This window comes from Triturus cristatus, chromosome 8 (assembly GCF_964204655.1).
Source record: "Triturus cristatus chromosome 8, aTriCri1.1, whole genome shotgun sequence".
Lineage (NCBI taxonomy): Eukaryota > Metazoa > Chordata > Amphibia > Caudata > Salamandridae > Triturus > Triturus cristatus.
The window spans coordinates 191,076,128-191,097,289 of record NC_140591.1 but is presented as its reverse complement, the minus strand read 5'-3'; the positions used below and the strand labels follow the sequence as shown (position 1 = coordinate 191,097,289).

The following is a 21,162-nucleotide window of genomic DNA, read 5'->3' as shown; positions in this document are numbered from 1 at the left end:
TTTCAAACCATCTCAAGAATGTTGGTTTTTATCTTTTAGTGGATGTTTTTGTGGTCTGCCAACACTCCCAAGGCATAAATGTGGAATAGTTGGCATTCATAGCTTGGCTGCATATGTTGGGCATTGTATTTGACGGCGTCCTCTGATTCAGGGTGTTGCGCTGGCTGGAGTCTTCTTCCACGCCAGTCGCTTAGTCAGAAGCCAAGCCCAGCCTGGCGGGTCCGCGCGCGCCGTAGAGTCCGTGCTTGGAGGCATTGCTTCCCTCAGTGGAAGTGCTTGCGGTCCACACTGTCCTCAGCGTTGCTCGTCTCTTGGGGTCTCTCTTTGTCGCTCAGCCTCTCTGATCCATCACAGTTCACGTCGCCTTAGGCAGGAACAATAGAAGGGGCTTCAGAAATGGATGCTGTTCCGGAAGAGTCGCAGTTGCTTCCTCGAGGTATTGTTTTTTTTTCTCTCTCCCGAACCTGAGTTTTTGAATACAAACAATTCACTCCAGTCTTTATTATTTGGGTAATCTTGCTTTCCACATCGCCATGGTATTGCCTTCCCAATCTAGCTATAAAACCTTTTACTTCCTGTATCGCCTCCTGCCAAACTGACCTTTTCCAATTTAGGGAGCTCTGGACATATTTTCCAAGTAAAGCCACGCTGGACATTGAATCAGAGCGCCGCTCCCTGCTAGTTTCTCATTTTCATCCTCTTCAGTGCCTGCTTTTCTAGCTTGTCTCCAGTTCATATGTTTCTGTTGCCTGCCTGACCAGCCTGTCTCTGTTTTTGATCGAAAAAGTATTTTTCTGTTCTCTTTTTCCTCTGGTGAGATGGAGTTTACTCCAGTCTGCTTTTTCAGCTCTTCAAACTCTGTGGAATCAGCAATCTCGAATCAAGAGTAACTGAAAGGAGCGGGACATCCCATCTTCTGAAGTATATTCAACACTAGAGCCACGAAGACCTGCCGTTGACAATATGTTGTTACCAGGGCCGGCGCTAGGCGTGGGCAGTGTGGGCAGCTGCCCAGGGCCCCGCTCTCAACCCACGAACACAGGCAGGCATGGGCAGTGTGGGCAGCTGGCCAGGGCCCCGCTCTCAGCCCACGAACGCAGGCAGGCGTGGGCAGTGTGGGCAGCTGGCCAGGGCCCCGCTCTCAGCCCACGAACGCAGGCAGGCATGGGCAGTGTGGGCAGCTGGCCAGGGCCCCGCTCTCAGCCCACGAACACAGGCAGGCGTGGGCAGTGTGGGCAGCTGGCACGCAGGCAGGCGTGGGCAGTGTGGGCAGCTGGCCAGGGCCCCGCTCTCAGCCCATGAACGCAGGCAGGCATGGGCAGTGTGGGCAGCTGGCCAGGGCCCCGCTCTCAGCCCACGAACGCAGGGCCCCTCACCAGTGTGTCACAGCCAGGCCACGGCACACAGGTACTCTCCTGACTCCATCTCATCACAACCGTGGTATAGCGAGGCTAGACCTTGGGGACGGGGCCCTCCTATTGGTCCAGTTGCAAGGCGACACCTTTTGCAGGTTTGTCCTGCGAACAGGCCTCCTGCCCTGCTGCCCATTCAGAGGCACCATGGGATGGCCATTGTCCTGCAGCAGTTTTAAACCTTTCTCATGAAAAGCAACTTTCACACATTCAGCCCATTATGAGCTGCTAAGAGGTTGCTGAGAGGGAGGGGCTGCAACCCAGGAGGGATCTGTACAAAAAAGTTTCAGGACCAGGGTAATCTGCTGAGATGCAAACAGCCATGAATGTGTAAGGTGGATGCAAATTAGTCTGGCCTCGCACAGTGCGTTTCTGCCCAGGGCCCCCAAAATCCTAGAACCATCCCTGGTTGTTACAGTGGCCTTGTTTTGTAAGGCATGCCCCCTCATGGACCTAACTGTTGGGCTGGTCTTCCTCACTTTTTTTGGAATCTTCTTACCTCATTTTCAGAAAGGATGAAGGAAGTTATGGCTAGAAATGGGTTACCGTTGTCAGAGCTTTTTCAATTAATAGATTTAATTAATAGTAAATCACACTTGATTTAAATGTGTGTTAATGAGTATAACCTGGCTTCAGTTGACATGGCTTGGCTGTTTTGCGATGGCAGAAAGAAAATGTGCGTTTGTAAATTAAGTGAAAGAGTTTCCTACGTGCTTTTTTCTTTTCTGTATCTTTCCATTTCGGAAAATGAGGGAAATAGAAATGATTTCATGGTGCTGCTTATTTACCGAGCTGAAGTGTATTCATTTGTGCTCCTTGAAAAGGAAGCATTGTGCAGATTGTACCTGTATTTGCAAGAAATTCAGGACTCTTTACCAGAGTCTGCTCTGAGCAGTTGCACTTTCAGTTGTTATTTTTGTTGCACAAATGTCATACCATTTTCTTCATTTCCTATGTATGGCTTTTTATAGTTATGCATGAAAGTAGGTGTTCCTAAATGTTTCTGTCATAACCCTAGGGACCCTTAGTACATCAAAAGGGGTTTCACCATTCCCGTTTTGCCTGGGGAACGTTTGGACCCTGACCGCTCTGGCCTGGAGAAAACAAAAGACAAGTATCTGCCTCAACAGTGGAGACACAACTCAAGATGAGGGGTCCCTTTGATCTTAAAATAGAAATTGTCATTGTCAACATAGTGATGTTCTTTAACCCTTTCGCTGCGGCGGGAATTCCGCCGCAGCGCTGGGGGGTGCGGGGGGGCAGCGCGGTGGCGCTGTGCTCCGTCATGAGCCATGGTTGAGCTGTGCTCATGACGTAACGGTTCCGTCATGACTCCGCCCATTTGCGTTGTCCCCCCGCAAAGGCGGGGAAACAGCGCCGCATAGGCGGAGCGGCCGCCAACGGCCGTGACATGACGGAACCGTTCCGTCATGAGCACAGCTCAACCGTGGCTCATGACGGAGCGGCTCCGTCATGAGCGGGGAAGGGGTTAAACTGGGCTGCATTCCCCAGGTCCGTGCCCTCACAGCAAAGCTCCTGAGGTAAGGACAATGTTCTGGTCTTTGTCTTGGCAGGTCAGGCAACCTCCTGCATTCTCAGTGGCCATTGTGGAAAAGAGGATACAAAGAGCCGTGCCCCTACTCACACCTTGCTTAGCAATCAGTCTCAATGAGAAACAGACGCCTCAGTTGTCACTCCTGCTTAGACCACTACAGACCGAATGTGTGACGTTACAACGCCACATATTACATCGCGGTTGGTAACAACGCGGTCGTTACCACGCGTGCCTTTACAACACAAGTCGTTTCTACGACTTGCACTTGATGGTGCGCTGGACTTAGGAATAGTATAAATTACTATTCCTACTCCAGTTAGCGCAACAGCAGGGAATGTGTTGGATATAAAATCCAACACATTCCCCGTTGTTGCACGCCACCTAGCGCAAGTCGTAGAAATGACTTGCGTTGTAAAGGCACGAGTGGTAACAACACGGTTGTTGTAATAACCGCGTTGTTACCTACCTGCGGGGTAAGAACAGCGTTGTAAACGCTGTTTCCCCTACAGACCACAGGGTCTTTAGAAACTTACCTGAATTCAGCATCCTCAAAGGGGACGCATCTTCCAGTTCCCGCAGCATCACCAGCACAAGCAGCATCGCCAGCGCACGTGATCCTGCCATGAACCTGCACAAAGAAAAAGACAAGAAAAAAGATAAGCGACACTTTTTAGGTCGAGCCTAGACAGCGCATGCGCTGTCGCAAGACCTCCAGTAAATACAATATTGATGGTAATTTCTCCTCCCGCCTGCCATTGGTTAACTGTGGCATTGCTTCAGTTAGCAGGCTTATGGTTGGCTCTGGATGCCATAGGTCACTTCCGTTTTTGGAGGAAGCAGCACCGACCAACTACTGTTAAGTTACGCTACAGGGCTGTATCTTTTAATTAAAGGACTACTTCGTTATGTTTTCGCCATGACGCCTGGTTCGCGCATACGCTTAATATATGCACGGCCGCTTTCCTCGGTGGTCACCCCCCCACCATCACCCGCCCCTCGCTCCTTGTTTTAATGTCCAACTCTGTATTTACTGCGCTGACTGAAACCCCGCTGTCACGGCTAAGGATGGTTAGACGTTTTACTCTCACGCCCACGTTGTGTAATTAAGTTATTTTCCGAGATATGAAAACATTTCTCTGCTAATCATTTGAGCTCCTGACATCTGGCACGCGCGTGCCAACGGAGTTTAAGTGGGAAAATGCATTTCTTTGCATCTGAGCATTATGGGCACAGAAACCTTAACAGGTCCTAATGACAACATTGCAAGATCTGTTTTTTTCACGCAGGGGAATTCACACTGCGGTTAGCAAAAAGCAAGTTTCACCACCTCTTGTGAAATATTCTGGCGCCCAGGACGCAGCCATTAACCGTAGCTGACCCCTGTCAGCACCTAAAGTGTGAACAGGTATGTTTGCTTCTGAAAGTAGCTGGCAGCAGACGGGGACTCGTAGCACAGAGTTCAACACTCACTGCTGACATCTTCTGTTACTGTAACCTCCTGGACATGAGGTCAAGTTCTGCCAAGGGCAAACTCAACTGTCTTTCCTTAGGTGGTTGCTAAAAATAAGCGCTTAGAAACTGGATAATAGGTCTACATATTATTTACCCCCGCAGTGAACGTCAAATTGTACTTTTTTATTTAAACAACACAAAAAACGATTATTCAAATATTAGCTTCAAAAAGTTTAGGCAGACAACGTTCATTGGCCACTCTGCGTAAAACAGAATAAACGTTTTGGGAGAAAAAAAATGCCCTTTCCACAGTTTTTCAGCATGCTTAGCAAGAGTGGAGCAAACAGGGTATGCTCATACCAATTCGAAGCAGGCAAAACTCAATAGAGCTCCATTTTTGGGGATTGTGTATAAAAAGAAATTGAACGGATGTAATTTTCTCCACATTTATAATAAAAGTATGTGTCAGGCAAAATCAGTTTCTCCCGTTTCTTACTATGGAATACGCGTAAAGAATACAAGGATAGCATGCTTCGGTCAGTCGTGTCATTGTTTTTCACTACAAACACCCGTAATAAGTCTGCCCCATATAAAACAAGCATTTGCAATGCAATAGGTCTCGCTTTTGTGAGAGTTTAAGCTATTAGCATTGTAAATGACAATGCCTTTTATGTTTTAAAAACCAAAACATAAATAAAAGGCATTGTCATTTACATGTCAATAGCTCAAACTCGCGTAAATGCGAGACCTGTTGCATTGCAAATGCTTGTTTTAAAACACTCTCTCACACACAGCAAATGAACGCTTTGCAAGTGCTTGTCAGATTTCATCAGAAAAAGCAACATATTCATTTAAAAGACTAACTAAAAGACTGAGAGACTTTCTGGCGGTGAAACCAGATAAAGTGAAATGGGATGATACAATACTCGTAAACAAGAAACCTTTAAAATTGTCAAGAAACAATGTGTTTTGTCCTCTGGACAGAGTACTGTCTAGAGTAGCCGGGTTCAGACTTACATTCCCTGAATCCTATTGTGAGCATGCTCAAGAATGATTGTAATAGTCATTATGAGTAGAATAACCAACTACTGTGTCAGTTGTTTAACAGTTCGTCAACAATGGCAACAAGCATTTGCAATGCAACAGGTCTCGCAGTTACCAGAGTTTCAGCTATTGGTATTGTAAATAACAATGCCTTTTATTTATGTTTTAAAAAAAATGGCATTATTATTTGCAATGTCAATAGCTCAAACTCGCGTAAATGCTAGACCTATTGCATTGCCAATGCTTGTTTTTGTGTGTGCAACCTCTGTATTAATATATAGCTTTTCCGCAGCTCTACACCAGTCCATAGTGTGTGAACGTTCTGAATTTTTTAAATATTTCTGGTCATACCCATTTCTTGTCCATATCCCTTTTGTGCACAGTGAAGCCCCGGTTCACCAGTTATTTCTGGTATCCGTTCAAATCAGACTCCTTCCATATTCCTAGAAGTATGGTTGGTGCTGCGATTTCTATTAATTGGTCTACCTCGCTTCCCACAATCTGCCTATCTTCCATCTTTAATCTTTTATTTAGCTCTCTATTGTGATAGATTTTGTGGTCTATCTTGAGCTGTACCATTTTGGAGGTAGGTTTTATTGACCAGTCCTTAGGAAATAAAAGGACCCCTTTCCACTTGTCCTCTTATAATGCCTCCATGTTGCTCACTTGTTTACTAGAGAGGTTATTCAGCCCCCTCTGTAATGGATGTTAGAAAAATTACTTTTTTGCCCTGTTTTTCCAGTATCCTTTTCCTCAGAAGCGAGTCTTCTATATTTTCTTTGTGTGCTTCTGTTTTTGTGACCAGTGCATGCTTGAGTTGGAGATATTTGAAGGTCTGCAAATTATGCATATCACATTTGTCCTGTGTGTAAATAGAAAGTTCCCATTGGCATCCGACACCTCTTTCAGTGTGACTATCTCAATGTTTCCTCAGTGTTTGAATCCCTTAAGGGTAGCCACCTCCCCTAAACTGATACCTACCCATAAAGGTGTCTTTGAAGAGAATCTTTTTAACAGCCGATTTCCTTCTTGAGCCTGTGCCATATTTTCATTACCGAGGCGGTCAGGAAGGAAAAATGCATAGCCTATCTCGATGTTTCCTCAGTGTTTGAATCCCTTAAGGGTAGCCGCCTCCCCAAAACTGGTACCTACCCATAAAGGTGTCTTGGAAGAGAATCTTTTTAACAGCCGATTTCCTTCTTGAGCCTTTGATAGATTTTCATTACCGAGGTGGTCAGGAAGGAAAAATGCACAGCACTGCATCCCCAAAGAGCATGTGCAAGTACTCTCCATTACTCAAAGTTTATCCGCCCATGCTAAAAGAAGGTTTGTCTGGAGGGTGTTTACCCAGTTATTTCATAATATTTTTTGATATTTGGGTTTACGATTTCTCCTTTATACACAATCCTCGGCATTGTCCTTGATGCTGTTCTTGGTGTGCCACCGGCACACAGTGGCGTTTTAATCATGCAGTCAACTTTAAAAAGAAAAAAAAACACTGGAAAAATCGTATGATGTGTTTTCTAATATTTGTATGAATCTTTGAAGGACAGTAATTTTGTCCAAGGCGACCTGCCCAGCAACAATAATGGAAGTCCTCCCAGTGAGCTCAAAATATTGAGACGGCTTCCTGCGCTCCAGGGAGAGAAAGTGAAAGCACGCCATGCGCGCGCTGTGTTGAAACGCCAGCCCTGCGCGGGGACAGGAGATGTGCATGTGTATGGAGTCCTGTCCGTACGCGTGCACATCTCCTGTCCCCCTTCGGCAGAGAAACCGACGACAATAGATCTCACCAAGGTGAACAGTGCATGCGCTGCGTCGCTAGACAAGACCCAAAAAGGTGAGGAAGTGAAGAATCGACTCAACTTTCTGTTAGAGATCGAGAGTAGAACAAATCCTGGCAGCATATGAAAGCAGTCGTTTGTAGGACAGTCTCTCCCCATCCCCTTGTTATTTCTCCACGTTTCTCTTTGGCACTCTTGTTGGGTGGAGTCTTGTTGAAGCTCACTCTCAAGAACACAGTTTGGCATTTGCAGCTAAGTCTTTGCAACATCACTCCTGCCGGGTTTGTACACAAAAAGTTAGGACATCTGTTATCGCTCTATTGAGACCTGTTCTGAGGGTTTCTTATTTGATGTATCATGTTGCCTTGAAAAGCTATTGGTTCATGAGTAAAGTAACTTTATTAATACAGCCCCATGATAGATCTCTGCAGGTCGAGAGTATAGTTTGCACTTCCTGAAACCTATAAAATGTGCCCTTTTTGGGATGTGTACCAGACTTTTTGCTTACATCCACGAAGACAGACTCTGTGCTAGTCTTTCTATTGATTTATACTTAAACTTCTCCTGACTTTTGGAAAGAGCAGATTTAGGTTAGTCCTGTTGCTGAACTATGTTTTGATTACGGATATTCACTTGCCCTGGAGTTTGACCTTATTTTGATTTCTCTTACATTTACATTATTTGATTCATTATTAAAGTTGATTTGAATTTGACTAATTGATTACTTTTTGTCTTCTGCAAAGACTCTTAAATTTGAAAAAACTGATGATTGACTTTGAATTTTGTCTTGTGAAGGTTTCTTTCATTTTAGCAAATCCTTCGTCTTATGGCCCGGTTCGGCATCACAGACCTTTAATTTAATAATTAAAAGTATTGACACTGTTGAGTACTAGGGAACAGCGAAAATACTTCAGTGGGTCTGACCCTCTTCTGCATTGTAAAGTGAACTGCTTTCATTCCGTTTGGAGGCTGCTGGTTGGTTGATTTGTTGTAGGGATTAAACCAACCCTCAGGATGATAAAAATGGGTGACCACCGTTTTTAAAATGATAAACATATACTCATGCTTTAAATGATATTATATTGACAGGTTTGATGATGTAGTGAGCTTTTGCTGTAGGGTATTAGAGCCTTTTTAATTAATAATTTGCCTTCCTCATACCCCACCTCCTTTGCCTCCAGTCCATGCAATATATTTTGGTTCTGCTCTTGGCTCTGAGCAAGCGGAGAAAGCGTTTTGATCAATCAATGATTGATCTGCTCTATTTATTCTCAACCTTGTTTCCAGTTGAATCTGGCTGATGGCACTGCTGTTTAATTAAGAGTATTACTCTCTTAATTACCAGAAAGTGTTTCACTTTTTCATTTTTTTGTACGTTACACAACTGATTGAAACAAATTATTCTATCCAAATGTGTTCATTTGCGCTTAAATCCTAGGCACCGATATTTAAGGTATTAGCAGCAACAACCTAGGGTTCATTACTTATTCCAGTGGGTGTGCAGTAGGTAATGAAACTAGGCTCTTCTTTTGTCATTTCTTATGTGTGCTTCATAGCATTCTGTCCAGCTGAACGCATCCTGGGAATATAAACATGGTCCTTCTTGGTCCTGTATCACGGTTTATGGCTGCCTGCAATGAACTCTCTGACATTACACAGTTACATTACCTCCTAATGGAGCAGGTTTGTTACCTCTGTCGAACACCATGGAGCGCTTCACAGCGATTACCATGTGCACGCCATCCTTCTCTGCTGGCAACCGGAACACAGCATTGCTGCTCACCTCGAAACACCCAAATAAGTGTTAGAGGGCCTGTCACGTCTGCAAGCTGCCATTCACATTGCTATCGCTAAAGCCACTCATCACAAGGCACCCCATGAAGCCACTGGTATCTAATGCAGATGACTTCCCAAGAACCCGAGGAAGAGATATTAGTTGCTGGAGAAACCTAAATGCATTCTGAACCACCCTTTTCTCTTCTCATTGCCATCTCCAAAGACATAGTTTGTGCAAGAGGCCCCTCTCCTCGTTTCACATGTGCGGCCCACAAACAAGAGACAGGTCATATGTAGTAACATAATGTACGACCAAAGCAAACATAAGGAGATGATGGACGGAGTGCAGAAACTTTTCAGACATTCACCCCCAGTCACAGATCTGGGTTGAATCCATCATCGTTCTTTAGCTCAGTTCGCCACCCCAGTTGAAGACCCCAGGGTGTTGTGCACATGGCTGGGTCTGAACTGGGGTGGCGAAGTGAGCTAAAGAACAATGATGGATTCAACACAGATCTGTTACTGGGGGTGAGTGTCTGACAAGTTTCAGCGCTCCATCCATGATCTCTGTGTGTTTGCTTTGTTCGCCTTAAGTTGGCAGGGCATGCCCAGACGTGGGTCCCTTGCTCCCTTTGCCACTGGGTTCAAGCTAGCTGGCTGATGAGGGATGTTACCCCAAAACCAGTCCCAGGATGCTTGTGTCCGGTCCAGGGAAGACCTGGCTTGGCAGTTTGCGCTGGACTGTTCCCATGAGGAAATTGTCAAGACTGATTTGGCTGGGTCTGAACTGGGGTGGCGACGTGAGCTAAAGAACGATGATGGATTCAACCCAGATCAGTGACTGGGGGGGAGAGTGTCTGAAAAGTTTCAGCGCTCCATCCATCATCGCTGGGATGCTTCCGGGTAGCCATGCGCTCTACAAATGCCCTTCCATACCATCTCCTTGTGTTTGCATAATGCGCGACCCCCACATTGTATCTGACGATAGCTGCTTATTTCTTCTTCGCTGATGATACCACAATTTTCTATGTTCCATTTTTGCCCTTTATTAATAGGGGGGCGTGGGCTGCAGTCTAGTGACTGGCTGAGATGGCGGTACTATAGATGTTGCATTTCTAAGCGTAAACAAGCTCCTTTCTTTTGGTATTGTTTCTTTTATAGATACTCCTTTTTCCCAGATTCCTCATCAATAGCATCTTCCAGCAACAGACTCTAAAGGCACTTCATTCAGCTAGCACTAGGTGCTACCTGATAGACCTGGCATCTTTTGGCGTGGTTTCCCCAGTCTTTTTGCCTCAGACCTCCTGTTTTTGACAGTGTGCTGAATTTTGTGTTTGCTGGTGTTAGGACTCTGGGCACTTTACCACTGCTGACCAGTGCTGAAGTTCACGTGCTCCCTGCTTAAATGTAATGTTATTTGGTTTCCCCATGATTGGCATATTTGGTTTACTGGTAAGTACCTAGTACAGTGCATCGTGTGTGCCAAGGGCCTGTAACTCAAATGCTATTAGTGGGCCTGGCTGATGAGGGGTGATGCCCTGAAACCGGTCCCAGGACGCTTGTTTCTGGTCCAGGGAGAACCTGGCTTGGCAACTCGGGCTGGACTGTTCCATGAGGCACAGGGTCACGACTGATTTGCCTATGACTGGGTCTAAACTGGTGTGGCATGGTGAGCAAAAGAACAAAGGATTTAACCCAGATCTATTGACCTGGGGTGAATGTTTGATTTGCTCTGCATTCCGTCCATCATCTGTGTGACTAGTGGGCCTGCAGCACTGATTGTGACACACACGAGTAGACCTGCAAACATGCCACAGGCCTGGCACTGCAGTATATGTGTGTGCAGTTCTCTTTTATTACATGTAGGCACCCCTAAGATAGGCCCAAGGAAGGGGGAGGGCAGGGGTAGGGCAGTGTATTTAAAAGGTAGGACTTGTACTGTTGTGTTTCACATGCCTGGTAGTAAAATACTGCTACTTCAGTTTTTCTTTACAGCAAGGCCTATCTCTCCCATAGGTTAGCATTGGAGCTGCCTTGTAACTTCTTACAAGTTACAAGTGTATCTTCCAATTTGGGAGCTGATAGAAAATTGGAGTTTAGTGCTCTGGACTCACAATTTAAAAATACATCTTTTAGTGAAGTTGGTTTTTAAATTGCAGGTCTGAAAATGCCACTTTTAGAAAGTTGGCATTTTCTTACTCCAATCATTCTGTGCCTCTGGCTATCTCTGAATACACGACTGGGTCAGGATGACAGTTGGGCTGTTGGCGCATTCACTCTAGACAGTCACACAAATGGAGCAGAGGTGTGCCCTGCATATCCTGATGGCCCATCGCCTGGCTGATGGGCCTTCCTGAGCTAGAGTGGTGGGAGGAGTTGCCACTGACACCTTAATAGGGCTGTGCCTGTCCTCACACAAAGAAGTCTGCAACCCCTATACTGTGTGTGTAGACAGGGCAGGGTCTTGTGCACTACAAATACTTACCTTTGAAGTTTGCCTACATCAAAGGCTACAATGGGTGTAAGTACTGAACCTCTGACACCATATACTCAGAACACATCTAGGTTGAGAACATTCTGCCAGGAAGAAGAGCTGGGCTGCGGTTAGGAGAGACTGCCACTTTGTGGTTTGCTTTGCTGTTGTGGCCTGCTGCTTGCTGCTTTTGTCCTGGGAGTGAAAGGACTGGACTTTGCTTTCTTCATCCTGCTTCCAAGGTTCTACAAGGGCTTAAGTTGAGCTTGCCTCCTGTTAAGAAGTCTCAGGGCCATCAAAGACTTCACTCGCAATCACCTGGACTCTGCTGCTGTGAGTCGTACTCTGCCAAGCGGTGCCAAATCCAGTTCCTGGGCACTTGGAAGTGAGTTCTGGTGATACAAACTAGAAAATCCACGCATCAACTCCAAGCGTCGTTCGGTACCGGCGCAGCACAATCAAAACACGAAGCATCGCTGCTGCTTGGACCGGAGCATGATTCCTACTTGACGCAATGACCACAGCTTACAAAGCAGGCCCAGCTTTTTATCACAGCACATCCAAAGAACCACTGCTGCATAAGGCTCGAGCACTGCATCACCGAAGTCCGTGGCACACAGCCCCATCTCCAACGCAGCACCTGCTTCAACGCTGTGGAATCAACGCAGCGTGACTAAACTTTCAAACATCGTCCCTGGATGCTGATTTCTTTATTGAAAGTGCACCGTAGAAGGACTGAGGTATTGCGTCTGTAAACAACTCATCATCTCCCCTGCCTAGCAGTAAGGAAATGACGCATCATCTGCTTTTTCGACGCCTCACCTCCCTTGCGCCTCTCATCATCTTTGATTTTTGACGCATCTCAGATACTTTATCCTGATCAAGCGCAACCATTGATTTCTAAGAACTACAACTTCGTTTAATCTTTAAAAATTCATATCTTGACTTGTGTAGTTGGATTTTTGTTGTTTTGGCCTTGCATTATTCAGATACATATTGGCTATTTTTCTAAACTGGTGTGGAGTCCTTTTGTAGTGTTTTGACTGTTACTGTGTGTGTGTGTGTACAAATACCTTACGCATCGCCTCTGGGATAAGCCTGATTGCTCTTGGCCAAGCTACCACAGGGGTGAGCAAGGGTTATCTTAGGTGTGTAACTTACTTACCATGATTAGAGGGAGGGTCTCTACTGGGACAGGGTGCAAACCACTGCCAACTAGAGACTGCGGGCCCGATTCACAGAACTAACTTAAGACAAAATCCTAAACTTACTACCATTTTGGTATTCACAGAAGGCACTTACTCATTTTGGTATTCACAGAAGGCACTTACTCATTTCGGTATTCACAGAAGTTAGGAGTCCTAACTTTAGGACTCCTAAATGCCTTCTGTGAATACCGAAAGTCTTAAAATTAGGATTTTTCGCAGTTTAGTAGTAGTATAGTTAGGACTCCTAACTTTAGGACTCCTAAATGCCTTCTGTGAATACCGAAATTCTTAAAATTAGGATTTTTCTCAATTTAGTAGTCCTAAGTTTAGGACTCCTAACTTTAGGACTCCTAAATGCCTTCTGTGACTACCGAAAGCCTTAAAATTAGGATTTTTCTCAGTTTAGTAGTAGTATAGTTAGGACTCCTAACTTTAGGACTCCTAAATGCCTTCTGTGAATACCGAAAGTCTTAAAATAAGGATTTTTCTCAATTTAGTAGTCCTAAGTCTAAACTTAGGACTACTAAATTGAGACAAATCCTAATTTTAAGACTTTCGGTATTCACAGAAAGCATTTAGGAGTCCTAAAGTTAGGAGTCCTAACTATACTACTACTAAACTGCGAAAAATCCTAATTTTAAGAATTTCGGTAGTCACAGAAGGCATTTAGGAGTCCTAAAGTTAGGAGTCCTAAACTTAGGACTACTAAATTGAGAAAAATCCTAATTTTAAGAATTTCGGTATTCACAGAAGGCATTTAGGAGTCCTAAAGTTAGGAGTCCTAACTATACTACTACTAAACTGCGAAAAATCCTAATTTTAAGACTTTCGGTATTCACAGAAGGCATTTAGGAGTCCTAAAGTTAGGACTCCTAACTTCTGTGAATACCGAAATGAGTAAGTGCCTTCTGTGAATACCAAAATGAGTAAGTGCCTTCTGTGAATACCAAAATGGTAGTAAGTTTAGGATTTTGTCTTAAGTTAGTTCTGTGAATCGGGCCCTGCATTTCTAACACTACCACTGGCTAAAGCGGGTGGCTGCAGTTCCTGAGATAAAGTAGTTGTGGGTGCTGCAGTGGCAATTATATATTTTTTTTATGTAATCATCCAAACGACGGGCGGCGTACCCGACCCAACCCCATGGATCGGACCGCTGTGGCCGCTAGATCCCAGACAATGCCACTGTACAGCTCTGCTGCTAAGCCCTGAAAATTCATGCCTGTTGGCTTTTGTTTGCCGCAGGCGTCGTTGTGGCCATGAGGCGGCAGGGCTAGTACCAAATTGCAACCGCTTACCTCTCAAAGTGAGTCAGTGGAGTGAGGTATCTGTCACTCTTCTAATCAAAATATGGTTTAAATTAATAGTTAGCGCACAGTTATCTTCACCTGTGTGCCCTGCCTTTGCTACAGCTGAACTCTTAGTCTGCCTGGTGATCACTGAATAGTGCCGATATCGGTAACCCTCCCCCAAAGTGTAGTAAGGTACTTAGTACACACTGCAATAAATAATCACACAACACAAAATTTGTTGGAAAATAGTTTGCTGCAGATTTATTTCATACATGAAGTATGCCAACGTGGTGGTTTAACACACGGGCGTTCCAAGGGCAGGCAGCGCTGAGTAACCTGAGCTGCCCTCCCACCTAATAAGCCAAACACCACTGTGGCCAACCCAATCGGTGCTACCATATATTTCCCACCTTAAATATCGTGGACCACCAGCCCGTAACGTTACTGACGCCTTTTTATAGGAAGAGCGTTGCAAGGCAAGACCCTGGATGCTCAGGCTTACAGCACCTGAAGGAAGAGCGGGGAGCCGATGTTTCCATCCAGGGTCCTGCCGTAAAGACTCCTGGGGTTTGGCATAGAGCACCCTTGCTGAGCTCATCGAGAGGGTTTCCCTTAGTACCGATCAGTCCAGGATCGCCCTGTAACTCCCCCAACGCCCTTGATGTGGCACGGCAGGCTCCATAACCTCCTGTAACCTGCAGTTACCAGTCCTTCTAACCGGGCCAAGTCCCTATCCAATTCTGGCAGGTGTACCCCATCCCTGTTGGAGTACCCTGTGGTGTTCGCACTCATGAAACCACACACTATTTAGCCAAGCCCTTCTTATTTTACTTGATTCTGAATTGGATTTGATCCAATCCCTTCTGCTTGGTGAGCTTGCACATGGCTTTATATACCCTTCTGTCGGAATGTTTGATAGCCGCCCCAGACCTGACTTCAAGCCATACCCTGTGCGGATAATCTCGCCAAACTTACATTAGGGAGCACCATATCTCGCAGTGCCCATGAATTGTTGGTTTCACCCAAGGCCCCCAGTGAGGTAAGGTCATAGCCACCCAGATGAATTTCTAAACTATGGGGTGGGGGCCAGCCCCATGCCAGTTTCTGCTGAAGCTATGTGATGTAACTGTGAAGATGCATGCCGGGGGAAACCAGCCCTGCTTTCCGGTGGCAGAAGGAAGCCTCAAAGTGTCATAAGTATGTGTGTTAAAAAATTATCGCTCGTGGTCCACACCATTCAGTTATCTTCACCCACTTACTACCATTTGCTGCTTCATCGGCGGGCCCCTAGGGACCAGTTGGGAACTACTGTTCTCTTCTTTAACCCCAGTTCTGTGTGATATCCCTATGGTGCCCTGTGGGCAAGTTGTGCTTTTCTGATGGGGGTTGATTATGCCCTGAATTTACGCCACACTGCCCAGGCCCCGAATATGGGGTCCACTGGTAACCGCATGCAACCAGCATACTACCAAAGTGAAATGCTAACTTGTGGGGTGGGGACCCACCCCTGTTGTTTAATGCCACCCCTGTTGTTTTCTGCTGCATTTTGGTGATCGCCTCCAAGGCCATGAGTATATTTGTTAATACACCATTGTTTGTGGTCAGCACAATTCAATTATCTTTACCAGCTTACCTCCATTTAATGAGAGTACAGTGGCACACACTTAACTGGCCACTAAGTATGCACCTCACACAGTTTTATTGATGCAACTGTATTGGACCAATATTGTGTCATAATCCAGTTCAAGTGGATATTCGTCTTTTGTGCGTCACCAACTAAATCCCTTACTTTGTTTAACCATATTAAAATCTTGCGGTATCGATACACTTTATTTTCATTCTCTGACTGCACCATGAAAGAAGTTTGTAAGCACCAGTCACAGTGTTAAAATTATTTGAAATTTAAATCGGGATTTCTCTGGTGGCATGTCCTCCCATTCGACCTCTATATTTAACGTGCAGTACTCGTGCCCAGTCAAATACAGAGTTCAAATGCTTCTTTAATTAGCTCTGACTCACCGCATCCTTCAATTGATCCTATTCTGAGGATGGGAGCGGTGCCTCCTTGTAGGAGGCTGGCTTAGTATACGGTGCTGCACTAATCCAGACAAACCTTATGGGGATTTTAGTGGTCTTAGACAACCTTAGACAGCTCTCTAAGTGGTAGCTGTGGAGAGCAGCCTTCAGACTTAGTCCAGAAGGAGTGTAAAGTAGCTTGTTTTACCAGAACGTAATCTTATTGGTACAGAGTAAGTGAAAAAGAACCACAGTGTTTTTATAAAAATATGTATTTATTATAAGACACTCACTAACACATACCGATATCTCCTACCCGGAGATATACACAACGCACACAATACTTTGCAAATAAATACAAGTAAGTAGCACAATATACACAGTGGTCACCGGGAGGGGGGGGGACCATATACTAAAATAGTGGGATGCGAACTACGACTCAAGTCAAGACTATACCCAGAAGATCTAGCAGTGCTGGGGACCCTAGAAACCACCCAAGGTAAGTAACCAGGAACCCCAAGGAGGCCGTGTGCAGAGTGGGAACACAACTGCATGCTCCGTTCAAGTCAGTCGGTAAGTCGCAGTTGCAATTTTAAAGAAGTACCCTTCCCAGTGAACACTGAAGAAACCTTGTGGAAGACAGAAGATTGGAGAGCCACTCCACCCGTGGATACCCTAGGAACCAGGATACCTACGCCAGGGAAGGTGCACAGGGGTTCAATTCCTGTGGTCCAGCCGAGGGATACTGGCCTCAAACTCGGTGAGAAGGCAGTGCCGGCCTTGAGGGAGTTGTGTTGCTGTGTTGCTGAACCTTTCGGAGTCCGTGGGAGCCCAGGATCAGCCGATCGGTCAGCTGCGTTGCGGCACCTGCAGATTCAGGGAAATGACTCCTTCACTTCAAGTGAGATTCCTTCAGCGAGGGTATGCACATTAAGGACAGCACTCTTCATATCAGGAACCCTTAAATTAGGAGAGCACTGACCCGGTAGGATATATATCACCAGCCTTTCTACATTACACCTACTCGTGCCCAACTGTGCCAACGAAAGTGGTGTATACCCATGTTGTTTCCTTTTAAATAATTTAGATACTCTGCTTGGCTTGCCTCAGTCATTAATAGGGTTATTAGACCATGATTAATTGATTGTTGTGGCTTGACTTATCACGTTCTGTTACGAACCCCAATCGTACAACTCAGGAGAGCCTTCTTGAAGGTCAAAGTGCTGGGAGGTGTGCTGATTTCTCTTTTCCGATTGACATTGTGCCAGTCAGAACACCAGACCCAGGGTTCCTGTTATAGGAGATTGATTGCCTCATCTCCGATAGCAATCCCAGTGTAATCTGTTAATGGTAATGTAACCATCCTACCAGCTGCACTGGGGGCAAGCACCACTCCCTGCTACAGGTGCCACTGACTAGTCAGCCATGAAGGCCCCTGCAGTACTCCTAGACAGCAAATCATGCCCACTGTTCCCTCTTGTGTCACACATCAGCATGGCAATTTAGTCCCATCTGCCCCCAATTGTGGGTCATCTCACACTACCTGCTAACCAGCTGTGACCATGGTTGTTGAATCAATGATTTAGACGTAGTTTGGTTTGTTTATACCAAGAATTAAATGCGCCCCACCAGAATTCAAGACCTGCCTAGTTCTTGGGATACCTACTACTAACCCTGTACTTATTGGTACATGACATTTTATTCAACATACACTGCATAGAAATCCCCATATAACCTGCTCGTGCCAGTGGCCATTCTGCTGAAAGCCCAGTGGACCTGGGAATGGGGAATGCTATTTAACTCTCCTGTCCTAGGCACTCAGGAAGCATACTCACTGCTACAGGTGCCATGGGGCTTGAACATCCACTGGGTGCATCTGCCACAGCTATTCATAAGACGACCCTGCCACCACTGCTGGGACTTGAACCCTACCTTACAGGTGCCTGTGACACCCAATGCTAAAGACATCGCCTCTGAGCTACAGCTTCAGGTCACTGCCCTTAACATGGGTATTCCATTCTGGCTCAATTAAAGCACTTGCATGTGCCTCAAGGAAGGCCGCTGTAACAATTTGTCCTATCGCATTTTGGTGATTATTTCAAGCAGTTGCCCTGACTCTAGAGAGACATCTAGTAAAGTTTGGACACCTGGAGCCTTATTGTACACATCCTGCAGTGACTTCTGACTCGAGAGAGGCATTCGGTAATGGCCTCAGGCCCTGCAGCTATGTGAAATACCAAACGCACTGGCTCTGTCCATCTTTGTTGATGTTGTTGAGCCAGTACTTAGAGCAGAAGGCCCCAGGTACGCCTGCTTTGCATGCTCTGCTTCAAAGCCATACGTACCCTGCTCGAGTGCCACTACGGGCCCCAGAATGCAACCTGTTGTTCGCATAAAGACTGGCTATCGGTTGTACCTGGGACCTTTTGTCTCTTAGGACTATGTGTTGCTTCTTGTGCTTTAACTTTGTGAGCTTGGCCTGCGCCGTTGCTTTTCCGTTTTGACTTGCTTGATGCCCTCTGAGGGAGGCCAGCAATGCCCTTACCAGGATGTGCTTTTGTGTGTGTGGTGGGGCAATGATGTGTTCGCTGCAGATGCTGTTTAAACTCCAGTTTTTCAATTTACAACAAAAACATGTTTTAGCTAGTGCTTCAGACCGAGCTTAGTTATCTCAGCGCTGTGACTGGCAGATAAACCTATCTGTGTGCGTTGGTGTCCGGAACCAGGAAAGGTGGCCAATCAGAGGAGCTGGTGGCAGCCTACAAGTACTGTGAATGGCTGTGCTAATCATGATGTGCATGTGTGCGCACGGTCGCCTGAAGGATATCTTGGCGCTGAATATCGATGTTTCTTAATACCAAACTCAATGGTATTCATTTTATCGACCCCCGAAGGATGAAAGGCTGAGTAGACCTGTCATTATGTGAACCTTTGACCCTGAGGCTGACTACAAGCCCCCCACAGTGGATGCCTTAGCCCGCTAAGCCACTAGAGCCATATCTGTGTTCCGTACCGAGAGCTAATGCTTGTCGCATTTCTAAAGCATGGTATGGCAACACATGCAGCACTACATTACAAAAAATAATAATTATCCGGACAAGTGTGAAATGCATGTAAATTGCAGTCACTGTATGCTGTGTGAGGCTAATCTCGGGATGGCGTGGAGTGCTCAATTCTTTGTTTAGGTCTCGCCTGAGCCAGCGCGAGAGCTTTTGTAAAAGGGGGATTTGGAAGTGCAAACCAGTGCTTTCAGGCCGCCAACTACAGTGCATGTGCGCCGGGCGCGCGCACCATTTGGCAGCCTGCGTGATCATTTCGCGGCCGCTTTGATGTTCTCAGTGAGCTGCGCGGCCACTGAGAACATCAAAGCGGCCGCGAAAGTGCACACCATTTGCCACCCCCTCCCTTATCCCACTTCCATGCTAACACTTATTTATTTTATTTCGCGGCCGCGCGGCGGTGTCTCTCGGGTCTGGCGGTGATCTCAGTGCTCTCCCGTAATCCCAGTGTTCGCCGGTGATCTCAGGCAGTTCTCTGGTGATCTCAGCAGAGGGGCTGGCAGTGAAACGGGGATATATTGGTCCACGGGGCCTTCTGATTAAGCTTGCCCGCATTGGCCCCTCCTCCCTCAGCAGACAGACAGCAAAAAACGACCTACAGATAGTGCTCGTGTGTTTGGGCGCGCGGGAGCGGTGGTGTGGGATTTCACTGACAGACTCTCTTTTCCACTACGATTCTTATGTTGTTACTAAATAGAAATGTAATGTTTTCGTTCTTCCTTACACCCCTATGTCCCTAGTGTACTTCTCATGTCTTTGCGCCTACTGCCTTCCCTATGAGCATTAAATCAAATGGCGCTGCTAATGTGCTGAGGTGTGACTTTCTCCCCCCAACCAAGCCTATCTTGCACTAGTCCACCAATGACATCTGACAGACGCTTGACTATGCGAGCAAAGATGTCAACATACGTCCTCTGAGACCGGCTGCTTCACCCCGTTGGGTTCTCCAGAAGCATCAGGCTGTCCCACAAGTGACTGACTCCGTCCCAGCCTTATCTGCCCATGTCACTGACTCTGCCCCAATATTACCGGCTCCTTCAGAAGCCTCAAACTGTCTCATGAGAGACCGACTCTGTCCCAGCCCCACCGGCCCTTTAGAAACAAACTCTTGCCCAAGTCACTGACTCTGCCCAATATTACCAGCTCATTTTGAAGCACCTAGCTGTCTCACGAGTGACCGACTCTGTCTCAGCCCTTCAGAAACACACTGCCCAGCACTTTAGCGCTGCTCTCGTGAGAGCTTTTGTAAAAGGGGGATTTGGAAGTGCAAACCAGTGCTTTCAGGCCGCCAACTACAGTGCATGTGCGCCGGGCGCGCGCACCATTTGGCAGCCTGCGTGATCATTTCGCGGCCGCTTTGATGTTCTCAGTGAACCGCGCGGCCACTAAGAACATCAAAGCGGCCGCGAAAGTGCACACCATTTGCCACCCCCTCCCTTATCTCACTTCCATGCTAACACTTATTTATTTTATTTCGCAGCCGCGCGGCAGTGTCTCTCGGGTCTGGCGGTGATCTCAGCGCTCTCCCGTAATCCCAGCGCTCGCCGGTGATCTCAGGCAGTTCTCTGGTGATATCAGCAGAGGGGCTGACAGTGAAACGGGGATATATTGGTCCACAGGGCCTTCTGATTAAGCTTGCCCGCATCGGCCCCTCCGCCTTCAGCAGACAGACAGCAATAAACGACCTACAGATAGTGCTCGTGTGTTTGGGCGCGCGGGAGCGGTGGTGTGGGATTTCACTGACAGACTCTCTTTTCAACTACGATTCTTATGTTGTTACTAAATAGAAATGTAATGTTTTCGTTCTTCCTTACACCCCTATGTCCCTAGTGTACTTCTCATGTCTTTGCGCCTACTTGCCTTCCCTATGAGCATTAAATCAAATGGCGCTGTTAATGTGCTGAGGTGTGACTTTCTCCCCCCAACCAAGCCTATCTTGCACTAGTCCACCAATGACATCTGACAGACGCTTGACTATGCGAGCAAAGATGTCAACATACGTCCTCTGAGACCGGCTGCTTCACCCCGTTGGGTTCTCCAGAAGCATCAGGCTGTCCCACAAGTGACTGACTCCGTCCCAGCCTTATCTGCCCA

At 46.4% G+C, this 21,162-nt stretch overlaps 1 protein-coding gene across 1 annotated transcript in view; it reads left to right on the top strand.

Annotated features, from left to right (window-relative positions):
* The first annotated feature begins 313 nt into the window (after nt 1-313).
* LOC146801813 (carbonyl reductase [NADPH] 1-like) overlaps nt 314-21,162 on the top strand; it is a 247,478-nt gene continuing 226,629 nt past the window's right edge. The window contains exon 1 of the mRNA XM_085621303.1: nt 314-436. Coding sequence (XP_085477429.1) covers nt 397-436 — 40 coding nt within the window. The 5' untranslated portion in view covers nt 314-396. The remainder of the gene's footprint in view (nt 437-21,162) is intronic.